This window comes from Archocentrus centrarchus, chromosome 24, assembly GCF_007364275.1.
Source record: "Archocentrus centrarchus isolate MPI-CPG fArcCen1 chromosome 24, fArcCen1, whole genome shotgun sequence".
Taxonomy (NCBI): domain Eukaryota; kingdom Metazoa; phylum Chordata; class Actinopteri; order Cichliformes; family Cichlidae; genus Archocentrus; species Archocentrus centrarchus.
The window spans coordinates 10311773-10331285 of NC_044369.1; the positions used below are offsets into that span (position 1 = coordinate 10311773).

At 38.3% G+C, this 19513-nt stretch overlaps 1 protein-coding gene across 3 annotated transcripts in view; it reads left to right on the forward strand.

Annotated features, from left to right (window-relative positions):
- Window positions 1–18901, forward strand: part of ptprk (protein tyrosine phosphatase receptor type K) — a 108493-nt gene extending 89592 nt beyond the window's left edge. Inside the window, exons 23-41 of one of the 3 annotated variants that reach the window (XM_030720845.1) lie at window positions 2529–2689; window positions 3331–3366; window positions 5847–5858; window positions 6172–6359; window positions 6803–6890; window positions 7532–7677; window positions 8791–8808; window positions 9385–9421; window positions 9562–9659; window positions 9816–9932; window positions 10227–10381; window positions 10535–10670; window positions 11824–11973; window positions 12678–12851; window positions 14296–14427; window positions 14748–14873; window positions 15239–15402; window positions 15659–15794; window positions 15905–18901. In XM_030720845.1, the coding sequence (XP_030576705.1) occupies window positions 2529–2689; window positions 3331–3366; window positions 5847–5858; window positions 6172–6359; window positions 6803–6890; window positions 7532–7677; window positions 8791–8808; window positions 9385–9421; window positions 9562–9659; window positions 9816–9932; window positions 10227–10381; window positions 10535–10670; window positions 11824–11973; window positions 12678–12851; window positions 14296–14427; window positions 14748–14873; window positions 15239–15402; window positions 15659–15794; window positions 15905–15958 (2128 nt within the window). In that variant the 3' untranslated portion in view covers window positions 15959–18901. The remainder of the gene's footprint in view (window positions 1–2528; window positions 2690–3330; window positions 3367–5846; window positions 5859–6171; window positions 6360–6802; window positions 6891–7531; window positions 7678–8790; window positions 8809–9384; window positions 9422–9561; window positions 9660–9815; window positions 9933–10226; window positions 10382–10534; window positions 10671–11823; window positions 11974–12677; window positions 12852–14295; window positions 14428–14747; window positions 14874–15238; window positions 15403–15658; window positions 15795–15904) is intronic. The other 2 variants (XM_030720846.1, XM_030720847.1) reach the window with 2 other exon arrangements.
- Window positions 18902–19513: the final 612 nt, after the last annotated feature.

Genomic DNA, 19513 nt, shown 5'->3' on the forward strand with positions numbered 1-19513 from the left:
ATAAATGATTGCTGAATTAAAAGGAATGCAAGAATTTATTTAAAGGACTGAACTGAGAGTGAATTGACCTCAGCCCTGGTGTCCTCTACATGCTCCAAAGTTGCTCTGAAGCAGGCTTAAGAAGGCCAAAGTTGGCCGTAAACCAGAACCAAGCAGGCCAGAGTGGGACGATACTGGCCTAAGCGTGTTATTTGAAAAAAGAATGCTGCACTTGTGATTTGTAGCTCTTTGTGTGCATGTAGTCATGTGATCATCCATCCGCCCATCAAGTCACAGGTATCATGGTAAAACTCTGCTGCACATGTTCAGTGTCTCTCTCTATCTCTCGCCAGTGGATCTGAGCTAGTTGGTTTCCTTTTGGGGATACATGGCTTCTGATTTTGTGTGGGTTGGTTTTGTGATGGTTTTTCCTTCTTTCGTGGTTACTTCTTTTTCTACCCAGGCTGTTACTGGCTCCAACCAAGATGGATCCTGTATCAATTATTTGCACTGCCTTGAAATGAAATATTTTAATTTATTCATTAATATATTCATTGCTTCTTTTTGTCCACAATCACCAGAAACAAAACAAAGATGAAGTGCATATTAAGGCAGGACTTTTTATGTACCTTACAGGTCCCGTGGAGTAGTTTCGCAACGTATATAATGAGACATATTTCGTTTTAAAATAGGACTGCTGCTCTGTTGAATTGTTCAAACTTGCTACGCCCACTACTGCTGTTTTCTGTTTATGGTAAAATAGCAGTTTTCCAATTTTGCACTATTAAAACACATTATAAAGAACAAAATTTTGGATCTACGTCTCCTTTTATCCTAATATAGACACTTTGTATCAATTTTCACATTGAGTTCATGGAGCATATGTTACCACACCACTACACCTTAAGATATTGCTTTTAGATGTGTTCCTCATCACTGAAGACAATTTGCCTGGTGTCTCGGAATACATTTGCAATTTTAGCAATTAGGCATGTTCATTAGATATTCATGCATTTTTATGAATTCATACTGCACTTCAAATTAATTCACAGTTCAAGTTTGGAAATCAGAACATGACAAATGACAATTTGTTAAAAAAAAAAAAAAAGTAGAGATCCATTCTAGGTCTGGTCTCAGCTTCACCTCTTTCTTTCTTTCTCCCCCCTTCTTTTTATCACTCAACATGTCGAGTAAAAATACTCAGCATGTGGTGGTTTATATAATATGTAAATATCCTTCTCTCCTGTTTTTGTTTCTTGTTATACAACCAGTAATTCAGGGACAAACACACATACAAACAACTACACCTGGTCAACAGTTCAATCTATGTTTCTACTGAGTGTGTGAGCGTGTGTGTGTGTGTGGTCTCAGAGGTGGAGATGGTGTATGTTGGGGTCAAGAGGTAAAATATACACAAAAACAGCATGTTTTCTATCTGTTTACTGGGAAGAAGTCAGAGCTGTACATTGCATCAGTTTGGTAGCAATCAAAAATTGATTGGTAATCAATAAAACACACAAGCTGTTTTCACTTTTAGCTGCAGGCTCTCTGTGTTGCACATAAAATTTTATTGCACAGAAATTTAATAATATATAGCTGTTGTCTTAACTGATGTACATCTATGGCTCTGGGTACATAATGTTCCTGCATGATGTGTCATGCTCGACATATTAAGTCCTTAAAAGTGTTTCCCTGCAACTTTGTGTGTTGAACACAGAGTTAAACATGAAACGGATGTGTTGATATCTGCTTTTTATGCATCAGACACCAGCCTCATGATAAAGAACATTTTTCATATATTTGTTTAAACTAAAACAGTACATCCTACAATAGACAAGAGACTGAAAATCAGTGTCCCGCTCTCACATAACAGCTCACTGACTATTGATGACATGACTCGTGCAAGTCGTGCTACTCACATGGTGATAACTGTTGGTTGGTTAATGGTTTTCCTTGAGGTTCTGTGCATTGTAAATCAATCCTTGCTGTTGTATCTTTGCAGTCAGATGAAAACCAAAAATCCATAGTCTTGCCAATATTTTTCTTTTTGTTTTGTTTTCTAGTATTAGTTTCTAGTGTCATAATTCTAGCAAGTTCGTGAACATACAAAAATAGCTTTAGAATGGTACAGTGCAGAGGCTTTCATCTGACAGCTCTAAGCTACAAAAAGGTCTTTTTCCTTGGTTTGAATTAGATGCTGCAGTATTTTTTCCTTTGCTCCTTTAGCTGGGCCTGTTAAATGCTGCCATATACAAGCAAGCCTCTCCTCTCCTCTACCTTCCTTGCTTGCTCTCTCCTCTTTCCTTCCTATCTTTTTTTTCTTCTCCCTTCCTTTCTTCTTTTCTCCCATTTCCTTATTGTTGCTTCCAAAACTCTGCATCTTGAGTGAGTAGCCCCAGACAAAAAAGGCGTATAGTAATCCAGCCTCTGGATTCACTCATATGTACTGTAGATTGTTCTTTACAAGGCTGTGGTCTGCAGGGTAGCTGTCGTTTGTGTATTTATTTATTGGCATGATTCCTGACTGTCTCTTTATCTCCTTCTAACAGGAAACTAGCTAAAAAACGTAAAGACGCCATTGGAACAACACGGCAGGAAATGACACACATGGTGAACGCTATGGACCGCAGCTATGCTGACCAGAGCACTCTGCATGGCGAGGACCCCATGGCTGTGACATTCATGGACTCTCACAACTACAACAATAGATGTAGGTTCATAAAATCAATTGTTATCAGTTTTTTTAAAAGATTGTTAAATGGGTAGTTCTAAATCTTATGTTCTGTGTTTTCTATCCATCTCTAATGCATTTTATCTCCTGTCCACACTGATTAGAGATGAATTTTTGCAAGGATCATAGTTATTCTTATTAACAGCCAGGTGCCCAAGCTACAACCAATAGTTAAACAAAAATGTTTTAACTATTATCAGACAATTGTAGGAAAAAATACTTTATTACAAAAAGATTAAAACCAAGTTGTTTTTTTTTCTCCAATTGTCTGATAATAGTTAAACATTTTTATAACAATAACCAGGAAAGTACAGAACAGGTTTTTGTTTGTCAAACAAGGGTCTAAACCTGTATCTTTTGCCTGTAAAAAGATTCAAATGATGGATTATCAAAATCATCAGGTTCTGTCTCTAGTTTAACTGATTAATTCACTGCACTTTGCATGGAAAGCAGGACAGCAGAAGTGCAGAACTAATGCATGATGCTGTTGAGAAAAACTGCTGAAAATAATAAGATGTTGCCAGAATTTTTAACTCATCGCGAGGGTCTCATTTGTCCTCATCGATACTTTAGTAAATCTGAAATTTCGAAATGTTTCCTCACCATGTTTCCTCCTGCAGTGCCCAACGATCCTCTGGTTCCTACTGCTGTGTTAGGTGAGACTTCCAGTGTGGTTGGATATGTCACATCTATCACCTCTAGCACCTGTAGTGATCACCCACCATCATCAAGTAGCCCTTGTAACCCTGGCACGTATTACCCCCTGTTAGTCAAAACCTCTATTACGATGACCTTTGACATTTGTGTGAATCAAGAGTTTGGCTTTCTTGGATGTTTCTGTACCATTAGAAGTGAGACTTTTTAACAAAGGGTTTTTTTTTTTCTGTAATACTCAAAATGAACCCATAAACAACAAAAAAATCAAGGCAAATTTAAAGAGTTATAACAGATTAGAATATGTGAAGCTAGCAAAACTTTGTGTTTATCTTTTATATTTTTCTGCCAACTCTCTGCGTAGAACATGTCTGGTATAAAAAAAACTCCAACAGCCAAGCACTTCATCTGTCATCCTGTGTTTTCCTTTTTTGTTCAGTCATTCCCAATTCCAGCCATGGTTTCTGTTTCCTGCTGAGAGTTATTGATATTCACAGTAATTGCCATCATTCTCCCTCAGAGACCTCATTATTTCCACAGTTTTGAGTTCTTTTAAGGCGTGCCACTTTGTCTCCCAAAAATGACAGAAAAGAAGGCTTAAAAGAAGTAAGACAATTTGTCATGTTTCCACAGCAAAATGACTTCCGATTAAATCTGTGACAACACTGAACAACTTAGTGCCTACAGTCTTGTGTCTTTGGCAGAAGTTTTTCTGTGCAATGGATCTGTGTTATCCATCTGTGTTATTCCCTGGACTTGTTTTGCTGCTGATGCCCCGCTCTGAGTGGCTGAATCGTGAAATCTGTAGCTTTTGCCAACTTGGATGTTTTTCTAGCTCCAGTGTTGCAGTGAAATGTGTTTATCTGTAGTTTAGTCTAGTGTTGACACTGCAGTATGATGTGGAGTTCTGAAATACCCTTAAGGGGTCCACAAACCACAGCGCCACCAAACTGTGTTAATTAACTGTTCCATAGCCTCTAATTTGGAGTGAAAGCTGCAGTTACAATCTGTCTTGGCCAATCACTTCACAGAGGAAGAAGAAGTAGCAGGAAGTAGCAAATTAAGAGGCAGTGTCGGGTCAAGTTTACTGTTAATTGCTGTGACGAGGGCTTAACAAACCTTTAACAATCAGTAATGAGCTAACATGTCCTCAGAGCAGAGAAAAGCATCAGTTGGATGAAACAAACAGTGTCAGTTAATAAACAGTGGTGAAGATGAAATCAGTCGCTTGTGCTACAACCCTGAGGTACTGCATTATTCAACCTGCCAGTCTGTACATTACAACTGTCAACTCACATTTTTACCACAGCACACTTTGAAGTTCTGCAACTGTTTAACCCCACTAATAACCTTCTAATGAGCTACTTTCTGAAATGGACAAGTTTCCTAAATCAAAATATAATTATATGATAGAGGCTATACTCACATATTTCAGTATAACTCTAAATTTCTGCATTATAATGTAGCAAAACCATTTCCAAACTTAAGACAGCCCAATTTGAAAATCTTTTGCTGTTAATTCAGACTTCAATAACAACTTTCATCAATGCACAAGACTGAAGCAAAGTATTTCCTCTTTCTGTTTACACAGATTCATGTTCACCTTCAAGTGATTTACTTGTAGCAAGCTTAAAAAGCTTAAAAGCTTTATATATATATATGGATAATAACATAATAACATCCATGGATTTATTTTAATAGTTCTAATAGATTTAAAATCTAACCTCTCATGGTCTACCTGCAGTATCTTGATGTCCACCAGGTGGAGGCAACTTGCACTTGGGACTCAATCCTGGTTTCTTTATTAATCTGCTCCCTTATTTCCCCATGGGTCAGCACAGTAATGTTTGATTTGGTACAGATTTTATGCCAAATTCCCTTCCTGATACAACCTTCCCATTTATCCAAGCTTGCGACCCCACCCCACCCCCCTGAGGCTGGGTTTATCTCTCCCCCCAGCCTCAAACTAGGGATATTAGATGAATACGTTAACCACTACACTACTCAGAACCACTTTTGGGAACTCCTTATTGCCCATTGGTAGCCGAATCACAGATGTTTTATTTGTGGAAGTATTCTGTTGAACACAGTTTTCACAATTTGTTTAGAAGGTGTAGAACAGCAGATTGTAACAAATGTTTTACACTGCTGTGAATGTGGTTGTATCGTTTAAATGATAATACCACTACATGGCATTGTAGTGGACATCCAGCAACAGGCTTACCATTTTAAGCTATTTTTCAAAAGCTGTTTTTAAAGGTTTCTGTGTCTTGTGGCATTTTTTTGGTCATGCTTCATTGTTTTATGTGGCGTCATCTACGGCATTCCCGTCATCTACAGTAACATCCATCGTGCATAGGCTTATTAAGTCCTTCTGAACTGATTAAAAGTGTTAACTTTAGTCTGATTAACAAATCCACTTATCCTGCAGCCTGACTAGCCCTTTTTGCTCTTTTTCTTTTTCTGCTGCTTTGACATGTAGTTCCAATCACAGGTGAGTAAAAACCGAGAAAACGAAGTGACAAATGTTTTGTTTGGCTTGAGGAAATGCAGTGTTTTCTTCTGGTAACATCAGAGGCAGAAACTTGTCTAGAAGATTTGGAAGGTCTTGTCACTTTTGTATCTATCAGTGCAAGTAACTTCGAAACATGTTGTTTCAAAGGTACAAATCGATGCTTACGCATGTCTTAATCTAACTTACCTTTTGAAGAGTTATAAAGTAAAATAGTGAGGAGACGAACGAAAAATAAAGCAAGATATTTTGTAAATTAGTAATTAACCTAACCTTATTTTCTCTCTTCTTATAGATGAGAACCACACTGGCTCCGCGGCAGAGAACAGCAGGCTTCTGGATGTTCCTCGGTATCACTGTGAAGGAACTGAATCTCCATATCAGACAGGACAGCTCCACCCTGCCATCAGAGTGGCTGATCTCCTGCAGCACATCAATCTAATGAAAACATCTGACAGCTATGGCTTCAAGGAGGAATATGAAGTAAGAGTATTATCTGTACTGTTAACACTAGAACTTGTAATATTAATCGCAAAAGAGGCAAATGCATTATTGGTAGCAGGAAATGATTCATTTTAATGCAGAGGTATTAACACGGTAGCATTATTTTTTAAAATCAATACTGCTCTATTTAATGTTTTGGCCTCACATTAAAATGAAATGAGGTCTAAATTGCCTCTTAATTTGAGGGTACCTTCTGCTTTATTGACTAAACAATCAGTAAGTCACAAACCATTTTTATTTTATTTTCATTTTATTTTAGCATCTAATCAGAATTTGCTGATTGAATTAAACCAGTGGAGCAAAACAAGCATCTAAGTACTTTTTTCTTCTCAGAGATATGTAGTAGTACAGTAGTATTTTTTTTAGGAATCCATGACGTGTAATTTTCTTTTTTATTTCTTTGTCTGTTGTTGGTGATACAGAGCTTCTTTGAGGGCCAGTCGGCCTCCTGGGACGTGGCCAAGAAAGAGCAGAATCGTACCAAAAACCGCTATGGGAACATCATAGCATGTAAGCAAGACATCTGTGTTTCTGTATTTTATGTACATAAGTCAAAGAGCTTTACAGGAAGAGGAGAGGAAGAAAGTTGGAGAAGAGTTAATTAAAATTAAAGGTGTAAAATCAGTTATTTGTATATAGACTGTTACATATCTAGTGTTTTTATCTAATTATGTAAGTAATTGTAAATAAAACTGTATGTTTTAAAAAAAAAAACATTTATCTCATAATGTGATGGCTGTATCAGTTTGCTATCAACCAAAGCAATCGCAGGGTAGTTTTTGGTACAACACTGTATACCTTTTAGGGGGTTGCCAGCTGGTCTCTAGGCTGGCCTGTGTGACTGAGGTCTAACCAGAAACTTCATTAAGCATCACCACATTTTAATTCAAATGCTCCTAAATTCTGATTGGTGCACAAAAAGATATAGCAGTTCTTTGTTTTTTTTCTTGTTATTAAACCATTCCCATGCAAACTGAGAAAGAAAAAGAGAGAGATAGAAAACCAAAATAGGAAATTCAGAAAAACAGTCCACCTTTCCCTTGAAATAATAATTCTTTAACACCAAATCAGTGACTACCTTTCTTTCTCCTGTTTTTCTCTCTGACACACACACACACACACACACACTATTTTCCATTGTCTTTCTTCAGATGACCATTCAAGGGTTATTCTGCAGCCCATAGAAGACGACCCATCCTCTGACTACATCAATGCCAACTACATCGATGTAAGTGGAAACACATCGAATGCTACTATTGGCTCCCAACGAAACCAACGAAACCACACTCCCTCGCTCGTATGTCAGGCCTCTATACCTTGATTGCGTCTACCAGTCATCCATTGTACCATTTTATGCATCCAGTCACCCATCATACATGCAGTACATGTGTCTGTCTCAGGTGTCAGTCCTGTTGTCTCTCCATCAATTCACTTCTCCATCCTGAACTCAATACTTGATATAAATCTTATATGTAAGATATCACAGATTTTTAGTCATCATTTGGATTTAGTAGACAATTTTTTACAGAATTTCAAATACTGGGAAAAAATCCATTCAAAAAAGTGACTTTAGGAAATGACTGTGCTAGTTAGTGAACTTTAGAGGTGATGGTTAGCAGGTTTTGGTTACTGTTGGACAGAACCAGGATTTCTGATTCTGCCTGTCAGTGTTTGTTAGGCTAAGCTAAGATAAGCTAACCAAGTTCTGAGAGTAGCTCTATTTGTAGCATTTCTCTTCTAACTTGAGTCACTGTCATCTTTTAACTGGCCCACAAAGTGCTTTATACATCTGTATACAATTCATTTTCATCTTCCAGTTTATCTATTACTTGCCTATTGTTTCTGCATTTACCCATGACACAGTCTTCATCTATTCATCTACTTTGTCATCTCTCAACAGTCATCTGCACGCTAGTCACTACTACTCACATTGTGCTTTTTTTTAATGCTAGTATGCTTATCTTATACTCCTCTGTATTATAATTTACTGTCATTAAAACTATTGCATGCCTTCTACCACTCACATTAAGCTAGAATTAGAATGAATGGAGTGGACACTCCCTAATCTTTGTTGGCACAACAAAGACAACTGCCACACAATTTAGACTGCACCCAAAAGACAGAGAAAGCTGGAACAACAGTATAAAGTGTAATATGCCAACTTTCTGAGTCTTTTTGGTTTTAGTGTGCCCTCCCTGGAAGGTGGCCAAGTTCCATTAGGGAGTGTCCGTTCTGTTTAGTCTAATTTGGAGTTTTAGATCACATTTTTTTTTTCTGCACGTTCTGTTCAAACTTCCATTATGTCAATGCAGCTTTTCTTTTTTCTGATTGACACTCACTGACATTGTTGTGCTTTCTTTCTTTCTTTCTTTCTTCCACTCGTTCTTTCTGCCTGTGGCTTGGGCTGTAGATTTGGCTGTACAGGGATGTAAGTATCACTGTGGTCTCGTTCACATATGCCCCTCAACATTTGCTCACCTGTACATCCATGAACCAGTCCTTATGCATCAAGACATGATGTATATCCATTTTGAGTTGCTGGGGCATCTTTTGCATGACTGATCACACTTCATCTTGGCCACCAACCACCATCTTTTCATCTCACTGTTTGCTGTAAATTTGAATATGCATAGTCATTACTTTTGTGTTAATTGCCATCATGACAACTTAATCAGTGGTTGTCATAGCCCTGGGCACACCTGGCAGTTGTTGATGATGTCAGGTAATAGTTTTTAAGTGTCAGAGTTTTCTGAAATTATATCACCATGATGAGATGACCAACTTTGCAAACTTTAACATGAATTCAACAGTATGAGGTGCAACTCAACATGTCAGCTAAAAGTGACTCATTATATTGTCAGGAAATGTTTCTCCTGTTGTAGGTGAAAGTGAGGTAGGATGGTAGTTTACTTTCAAAAGTTACAATCTCCAACCGTGATAAAAGGTTTTAGAGGTCAGCATGATTTTCATGGTATATTGAGAGAATTTGTGTTTTTGTTTGCAGGGATACCAGAGACCAAGTCACTACATTGCTACACAGGGTAAGATTCTGCAGCATTCCCAAATACATCCTAAAATTCTGCATTACTGCTGTTTTACATTACTGTCTGTGTCATCAGACATTGTAAAACCATACTTAGAGCAAAATGAAGAGAAAATGGTACTCTGCATCTGTGTGTAGGTCCTGTCCATGAGACAGTGTATGACTTCTGGAGGATGGTTTGGCAGGAACAGTCAGCCTGCATTGTGATGGTAACCAATCTGGTCGAGGTTGGACGGGTAAGTTGCTCTTTTTTTTAATATGTATTTGGCTTTAGGGGTGGCAGTTATTATATTGGCATTACATTAAATATTTTTATGCAAGAAAAAACTTATGTCTCCCTCTTGAATCAACCTTGTATTTATTTTTCATGGCACTTATTTTCTCTTTATCAGGTTAAGTGCTATAAATATTGGCCAGATGATGCTGAGGTTTACGGAGACTTCAAGGTGACTTTTGTGGAGGTTGAACCGCTTGCTGAATATGTGGTTCGCACATTTACGCTGGAGAGGGTGAGTGAAACTTTAGAGATCTTTGACAGACTTGTTTTTGCTATAATCTAGTCAAAAGTGAATATTTTGTGTTTTGCATTTTGCGTGGCCATAATTTATGCAAAACACTGAAGTGTAGCTGCACCTGTAGCTGATTACCTGGCGATTTGATTGGCAAGTGAAATATATGTTATTGTTGTCCTTGTGGCTTCAGCAAAACCACTTAATAAGTTTGAGTCATATTTAGCAAAGGTCCTAAAAGAATAAACACGTTTCATGACGTTTTACCTAAAGATGGTCTTTGTCTTTTCTCAGCGTGGCTTCAATGAGGTTCGGGAAGTCAAGCAGTTCCACTTCACAGGCTGGCCTGATCACGGAGTTCCATATCATGCCACGGGACTACTTTCCTTCATCCGCAGAGTTAAAATGTCCAACCCACCTTCTGCTGGGCCAATTGTGGTCCACTGCAGGTATAAAAATACACCCAGAACTTTATGATAAAGATGCATCCTTACATTTAAATTAAACATACATAGTCAAAACGAAATGTTTTGTCTCCTAATGACAGACATAGAGAAATATCTGTAAAGTTAAAATTTGTGTGTCTCACGTTCTGTCTGCAGTGCTGGAGCAGGGCGCACAGGCTGTTTCATAGTCATTGACATTATGTTGGACATGGCAGAGAGAGAAGGAGTAGTCGACATCTACAACTGTGTGAAGGCGCTTCGCTCTAGGAGGATCAACATGGTACAGACTGAGGTGACTGCATTACCCATCCTCCATCTGCATCCACATCTTAGAACAGACGTAGGGAAAGCTTGACTTCAAACTCAGCCATCAGCATGGTACATGCTGAGGTGACGAGGTTGTGTTGTCATCCACTCTATCCATACATGCATGAAAATATCACCTCATTGCATTCAGATCATAAGATTTAACTTCTGTAAAAGAAGCGCTGAGACCAAGTAACATACAGATTTGATTTTCATATTTAAAGCCACTCTTTTTCGGATTGAAAAATAGCTTGCTTTGGCGCCCTCTTGTGGTGATATTTAGGGAACCACATTCATTTCTCACTGCGCGGGTGTATCTGATTTAGTGTTTGTTGAGCATGGAAAAGTTTAAACCCACAGAGCTCAGAGTCAGGTGTGCATATGCAGAAGTAGAGTAACTCCTTTATTGTTATCAGCTTTTGTAGAATTATAGAAGCATAGAGGAGTTAAGTTCTAAAAAAAATTTAGATGATATAGGGAGTATATGCATCCAAGTAAAGGTAATCCTCCGTTGGTTGTATTGCTTATTATTATTCTTTAAATGTTTTTATATGTAATGTATGAAGCAGTGCAGGAAGAACAGAGCAAAACTAATTTCAAGCTTCACGGTTCAGGCCAGCTTGTACATCATAGCAGAAAGCAAACTTTTAAAAGTTTATTAAAGACTTTGTCATACTTATAAGCTTGTGACTCGCAGAATGCAGGTCGATGCGATCTTTCATGGACACATTTCATGTTCAACTTAAGAATTCTGCACTACTGGCTTGTAACAGTGTAACAATTCAACAGCTTATGACACCCAAATGTGTTACAAAGCACATTCACAGCCATTCACTAAAGCAGGTCACTCTCTGTGACTCTGAATTGAAGCTTCCATCATTTGCTTGAAAGATCCAAAAACATAACTTTCTATATGGACTGACTCACAGGTGAAGTGAGCCTAACCCAACAGTCATTATGTCATCCATGCCTCCACCTCTCATCAGCCTTCACTCGCTCACTCACAGTGTCTGCATAATCACCTTCAGCTGTTTGTCCTATACAAAGTTTGTGTTTTCTTTCCCAAGATATTTTTCTTATAGTGGAATATGAGTGTGTAGAATATACAATAATATGTGTCTTATATTATAATTTTTTAGGAGCAGTACATATTCATCCACGACGCCATTCTGGAGGCTTGTCTGTGTGGAGAAACAGCCATACCAGTCTGCGAGTTCAAAGCAGCTTATTATGAGCTGATCCGCATCGACTCCCAGACCAACTCGTCTCATCTGAAGGATGAGTTCCAGGTACAATCTAATTGTAATCTGTTACTTTGTGCCCAGAGTTCCCAAAGTGGAGTCTGTGTGCCAGTGGCAGCCTATGGTACAGCAGTACAGAACTGACCAGGAGATCACTCAGTTCCAACTTTTCTGTTCTTGGCATCACAACAGACTAAATTCAGTAGATGTCAAGAAAACTCACCTCACTAATGGCTGAAAAACTACTAACAAAACCCACAAACTAGTGTGAAGTATTTGATATGTGCATTTTTTTTTTCTGCGCACCTACTAAGTTGGCTCACTAAAATGGAACTAAGTAATCAAAACTTTTAAGAACTCCTAGTTTATGCCCTGAAAGGAAATCTTCTCCAACTTCTTCTACCTTGTAATTTTTTACAGTGTGGGCAGTAAGAAATTTGCAGTTTACAGTTACATCAAGAGAAACTACTTGCTACTGTGGTCTGCTTGTGCTGAGCTCAAAGAATGTTTTACACACAAAAATTATAATTATGTTGGGTTTCTATATTCAAACTCTTCCCCTTCTCTTTCCATAGTGCTGCACCTTGTGCCTTTGCATACCAGAAACCCAATATTTTTACTGCATTTTACTTCATTTTTTTTTCTTCACCAGGGTGATTTTTGGATATATTTCCATCTTCATGAGGCCTTTCTTTGAATCTTTGGACACTTGGATCAATTAACAGACATCATACATTTCTCTCTCTGTCCAGACATTAAACTCGGTGACTCCTCAGCCTCAGCCAGAGGACTGCAGCATTGCATTGTTGCCTAGAAACCAAGATAAGAACCGCTTTATGGATGGCCTTCCTCCAGATAGATGCCTTCCCTTCCTCATCACAATAGACGGAGAAAGCAGCAACTACATCAACGCTGCTCTCATGGATGTAAGTCAATAACACGTTACTGGAACATACTGTAAGGTTGTGTTATTTTCAACACATCAAGCAAGAGTAGTTTGGGACATATCACACCATGTGTAAAAAGGTTTAGCAGAACCAGCAGATGTGTTACTCTTACCACCATGTGAATTATATAAAGACTAGATTATAATAACACTCTGTCCCAAACTGCAGTCACATATTTGTTGAAAATGATACAGACTTTTTTGAAGTTACACTGACTTGATGATGAAGAGAAACATATCCCACATTTACTAACATATATGCACACACACACACACACACACACACGCACACACACACACAGACTCCCCTCCCTGTTTGTGTGATGCTGTGTTTGTGGGTTTTAGCAGCAGAAGGCTAGAGACAAATCCAGCCTCTAAAAAGACCACTAACTTCTCTGGCCACCATCCAGACATTGTTTATGTTTGCAACTGTTGGCACTGCCTCAACGTGTTGCCCATTTACCGTGACTTGAAAAAAAAAAGTCATTGAATAGATAGAAATTTTGAGGTAAGGTTTAAGGTAAAGTAGTTCTGTTAGAAAATAAATATTATTTATATCAGAGGAAAAAATAGTAAAGGGTGGGCTGTAGGTATGTGAGTAATTTCATGATAATGTGTGAATATTTGCATGTTGTGGGAACAAACCTGGCTTCTCTCCAACAAAGCTGTTGGACAAAATACTGTAAAATTTATAGAGTTCAGTCAAGTTTCAGGCGTTTACTTTAAAGTTTAGTTACTCACCTCTGGCCTCTCTCTAACCAAGCTGTCAGAAGAGTTCCAGGTAATGGGATTTTGCTTCAAATCTCCAATACTGGATTTGTTTCATGGCTTCAGTGTTGTTCTGCCACCAGATTCATGTTTACCAAAGACATCTAAACCCTAAATCCTGAACCTGAGCCCGACCCTCACATTAGATTCTCCCCATGATTATAGTGTCACAAAACGGTCATTCACACATTTGGCTGCACATTTTCATTCAAGCTGACCTGGGCTCAGTTCACATTCTGATCAGTTAGTTCTTGGTTCTTTTTCATGCAAACTTTGAAGACGTGTATTTTTCTGAACTAACTCAACATGAAGTTAACTGACCCCATTAAATGTAGTTTTAGCTATATGTGTAGTCTACTGCATGTTCCTGACCCTCACAGTTAATAGACCCACTGCATGTTCGTCTGACCAAACATCATCTTTAAGTATGCTTGCTTTCCCATGTCTCACAAACTGTGCCACTCTGCTGTTTGTGTTTTAATGTGCGTACATGAGAAAAAGACGTACTGTAATTCAGACAAGATTAGGATGTCTTAATAAAAACCCATAATTCACAGTTTAATAATGCCGATTTAATGGTTACAGTGATTCTTTATAACAGAGAGACTCTCCTGTGTGGTTGATCAGTTTTGTTGTCTCTCGCTCTCTCTCTTCAGAGCTACAGACAGCCAGCTGCATTCATCGTTACCCAGCATCCTTTGCCTAACACTGTCAAAGACTTTTGGCGCCTAGTTTACGACTATGGATGTACCAGCCTGGTGATGCTAAATGAGATTGACCTGGCTCAGGTATTTCACTTAAAGTTCTGCTGTGTTTCTTAGCATAGCATTGTTACTTTTTTTAATCACACATCTGTTATATAATAACAGCTTTTGTAATATGCATGTGCTTAACCAAAATTTATCAACAGATTTAATATTAGGAATTGTGTGATTTAGTCATTTTTGTCCCTCTGGAATACTTAAAAAATGCACATTTTAAAAAGCATGTTTGCTTGAAACTTTACTTGAATTTTACTGTTGCCAGGTTTTTTTGTTTTTTGTTTTTCTCTCCATTTATCTGAAAGTGCAGCAGTTTTGTTCTAAATGCTGTAACTGTTGTGTCGCAGGGTTGTCCTCAGTACTGGCCAGAAGAGGGCATGCTGCGTTACGGTCCGGTCCAGGTGGAATGTATGTCATGCTCAATGGAATGTGACGTTATCAGCCGGCTCTTCAGAGTCTGCAACCTCACAAGGGTTAGTAGTTAGAATTATATTATGTCATATTATATCATTATCCAACTACTGTGATGTTACCGTCATAAGCTATTTACAGTGTAAAAGATGGACATGGCCATGTGATATCACCCATTGGTTTGAAGCCTTGATTCTGGCATTTTGGCCTTTGGAGCCAGAAGTGACCACGTTTTGAACGGGTGGAGTGCCAAGTTATTGGAAGTTATCAGTGCTGTCTGTGGGTGTGTCACACAGACACAGATACAGGCTAACTAATGCTAAGTAGCATACAAACAAAATACTAGAATTTTAGGCTTCTTGGATGATCTATTAGTAGATATTTGCATTAATTGAATCAGTTTTTCTGATTGTGTGTCTTATTCCAGCCTCAGGAAGGCTATCTGATGGTTCGTCAGTTCCAGTACCTCGGATGGTCGGGGCACAGAGAAGTCCCTGCCTCCAAACGCTCTTTCCTCAAACTGATCCTTCAGGTTGACCAGTGGCAGCGTGAAGGGGAGGAGGGAGAGGGAAGAACCATTGTGCACTGCCTGTGAGTGCACACAAAACAAAGCAAACACACAATCCTTTTCTCTTTAACATAGTATTTTTGTAGTCCTAAGACTCAAGTCAAGAAGAAGAGAACAACAACAACAACAAAAAAAGAATAAAAAAATTGCCATGGTTCTTAAGTTTCATCTAATAGTGGTCTAATAAGAGCTTTAATTCACTTGGCTAGTAAGGTGTGATGAAATATTAAATTGTGCTTTTTTGTGATGTGTCATCATGCCCTCTGTTTATGTTTATAGAAATGGAGGTGGGCGTAGTGGAGTATTCTGTGCCAGCAGCATTGTGTGCGAGATGGCCAAGAGACAGAGTGTGGTTGATGTTTTCCACGCTGTAAAGACCTTGAGGAACAGCAAACCTAACATGGTGGATACTCCGGTAAGTTAACCACAAGCACTTGATGTGGCGATAAAGAGCTCGTGAACACATTATGTTGTTAATACAGCTCATATGCAATCCACATAGCAATAATGTGTGTCTGTTAACAGGAACAGTATCGGTTCTGCTACGACCTGGCATTGGAGTTCATCGAGTCCTCCTAAGTAAAAGACAGAAGAGCAGAATGAGGTGAAGAAAAGCTGGAGAACATCTCTTCACATCTTGTGTGTTTGATCCTTTGCTTTGCTTGGTCCCGATCCCCTTTGTGGCGGCCGTTGTGTAGCATCCATCTTGCGTCTCTATAAAAGGCGCGAGTAAAATGGGCTCCTTGTACATGTTATTAAACAAAGGGAAATGCTTCGACTTTAGCAGGAATTGTGATGGAGAGGAGGAGATGTTACTCCTTTCACTCCTTTATGCTTATTGTACAGCTTTTTGAGTGCCAGCGGGCCCCTGTATGCTTCAGGCCCCATTTAAAACATTTAGCCTCTCACCACAGCCACCTCCCATGAACTTGATGCTTTGTGCTATAGATTCTCTCTCTCTCTCTCTCTCTCTCTCTCTCTCTCTCTCTCCTCTCTCTCTCTCTCTCTCTCTCTCTCTCTCTCTCTCTCTCTCTCTCTCTCTCTCTCTCTCTCTCGCAAGCTGCGACCTCAGCTTTTTAAAAACTGCAAGGTAAAGTTTTCAATGGTCCCACTTTTCTGCTCTCATGCTGCTTTCTGACTAATTTAACTGTGTTGGGCATCTCATCATGGTGATGTTTGAGTATATGCAGCCAGTACTTTTGTACAAGAACAAGAAACTGAAAGTTGCAGTTCGGACAAACTCTGTGAATGGTTCTGTTTCTGCTCCACACATCTTCACATTATTCCAGCGAACACTAAGTCAGTACAATATTATGAGTATGAACCCATTTACACTGATTACACACAGTTGATTGTCAGAAAACAGAACAAAAAAAACTGTGAAAGTAAAATCAAGACCAAGAAACAAATGAAAATCAGGAAGTTTACATTGGGATTATTAGGCTTTCAGATTTTTTAAAAAAAATAATATTCATTTAGCTGCAACTTGACAAGTGTTGTTATGCTTTTTGTTGAAAACAGGTGTGTTATGTATCACTGTTTCATTTTTTTTTCTTTTGTAGTATCATGTATCTATCTACTGGTTAGAATTTTGCAGTCTTCATTTTACATTAGACTGTGTGACATTAGCCGAATCATGTTCTTTTCAGGGCTGGGCCCATTGCACTTTCATTTCAGCCAGTACACAAGTGGAAAAAAAAAAACTGCAAACACAAAGAAATTTTGGAAATGAGAAAATCTGCTTATTTTCCCATAGAAAAGACTGAACTTGCACATTCTCTGATGACAAGATAAATAACAGTTTCCATTTACAGTACGGCTTGAATGGAATTGGAAGTGACCTGACCCCAGTCTCCATTTTTTTTGTGCACTGGTGGCCAACACTTTTCTCTCTGTTGTAATATTATTATTTTGTAGCTGATGTTTCTTCATAAGCCAAAGACTTTGTGTAAATATGTCTATATGGATAAAGCACATTGTTTGTATTTATTGTTTGTTTACTTGCATTGCTTGTAAGAACAATCATTTTTCATTCCATGTTTACCCACCAGCGTTTCTTAAACCGCACACTGGGACCCAAAATGGGCTGCAGGTCTGTTTCTTCTGGAGTCTTGAGAGCATTAGTTTGATTTATTGAGCCCATAATGGGTCCCAAAGTAACAGACTACATCTGCCCAATTTGGTTCCATGAAGAAGAGTTTAAGAACCCCACCCCCACCCCAATGAAGCTGTATATTAAAGCATTAGAAGTAGTTTTTCAGTATTTAGGTGGAATTCAGTAGTATTGTCTTTGTTTTCACTTATTGAATCTCTGTGATGTTACTGTGGTTTATTTGTGTATGAGCCCATTGCTCTGTTTGTGGTCAGTAGAAATTCAGTGCATTTATATGCACAGAGTATTTTGGATAATAGCTCCTATCCCTCTTAACGTCTTAGTCGGGATAAGCTGTTTATCTTCATCCTCGTATCCTGCCCACCATTATCCCTGAATACACACTGACTCAGTGATGCAAACAGGCTTAGTGAGTGAAACACGCAGGATTGTGATACAAAAACATTTATCGTGCCTAATCATTTGAATTTCCTTGTTGCTACAAGCATTTTTACAGCATCTTAGATCACACCCAGGGCTTTGTTGAATGCGTTCTCATGAACGGCCAGTGTTCTGAATACCTTTTGGACCACGATTCATTGTGTTTTTATTCATCAGAATGCTTCTTTGTGAGGCTTTACAGGCTTACAGAATATCAGATGTGTTTCTGTTTGTGAACAAACTGATGAAAACAAAAAAGGAACTTTATTGTAAATAACATGTCAGATGTTCCACTTTGTTGGAGCAAGAGCAGCCCTACTCTTAAGGATGTTATTGTAAATAGGGTGCTCTAAAAGGCTCTATTGTTGGGTGAACAGTAGAGATTTAGATCATGGATGCAATGTCAGAACATTTGTTCTGGTGTAGATAAAAAAAGTCACAGATTGTACTCTTGTTTTGGAGGATTCAAATTCAAGTATTGACAGATGGTGTTTAAAAAAAAATATATATAGTTTTCACTGAATACAGAACATTATTCTGTTGGTGGAACATCAATTTTTAGTTTTGTTACTATTGATTTCTGGTCTGATCCAAAGAAGGGAGAGAAAAGGCCATGGTATTATGATCTCATTGTACATCCTGTATAATGACAATAAAAGGCATTCTATTCTATTCTATAATAATCCAGTCATATTTTATGTTTAGCAATGATAGATTTTGCTACTTGCATAAATTAGTGAAAGCAGAAAATAAACACAATATGTAAAGCCTCTTAACTACACACTTAAAGGAAAACTGAGGAACAAATCTTAAGAGGCCCTCGACTCCTCCTTTTTAAATCTGAAGTAATGTTTCTGAAGAGTAGTGAATGGAGCTGGTGTCTGGATGAGAGGCCAGTCTGACTATAAAGTTGATATTCATGGTTCATAATTATTCTTGTCTGTAACGTTTGCTTATTTGCTGTAATAAAGACCACTTCTTTAATTAAAGGTGAAGTGTTTGGAGCGTTCTGTTGTAAAAAATGGTCATTCAGCCATTGTCAGCTTCTGATATATTCAGACCATACTGTTCTGATCCAACAACCTGAAGATATATCATTTATTACCTTTATAGCCACAGTGCCTATATGCTCATAGCCCCCTGCACACCTACCATTTTGATAAGCCCTGTTTGATGACATGTAAACTTGATTTTTTGACCATGAAACAGGGACTTAGCCACCGTGACATCAACATTCACATTTTGGCTGCCACCTTGTTAAGTTTTTGAAGCCAGAAGTTATCATATTTGGACGAGTGGGTGGAGTGCTTGGTTAATAGGCTGCATCCAAATTGTACAAACATACCTGCTAATTACTGCTATGTAACAGACTAATGATATCTAAATTATATAATACACGAAATCACTGTTTGTGAACTCTTCCTACACGATCAGGAGTTGAGCACCCAAACTCAGCACACAGGTACAGCTGTGGTCAGAAGTTTACATTTACAAGTTATACTCATCATGACCATGAATATCATGGTAATTTGGGGCTTTTGATGATTTCTTTGAACTGTTCTTCTTTTTTAAATTTTTTTGTAATTATTGTACAACATACA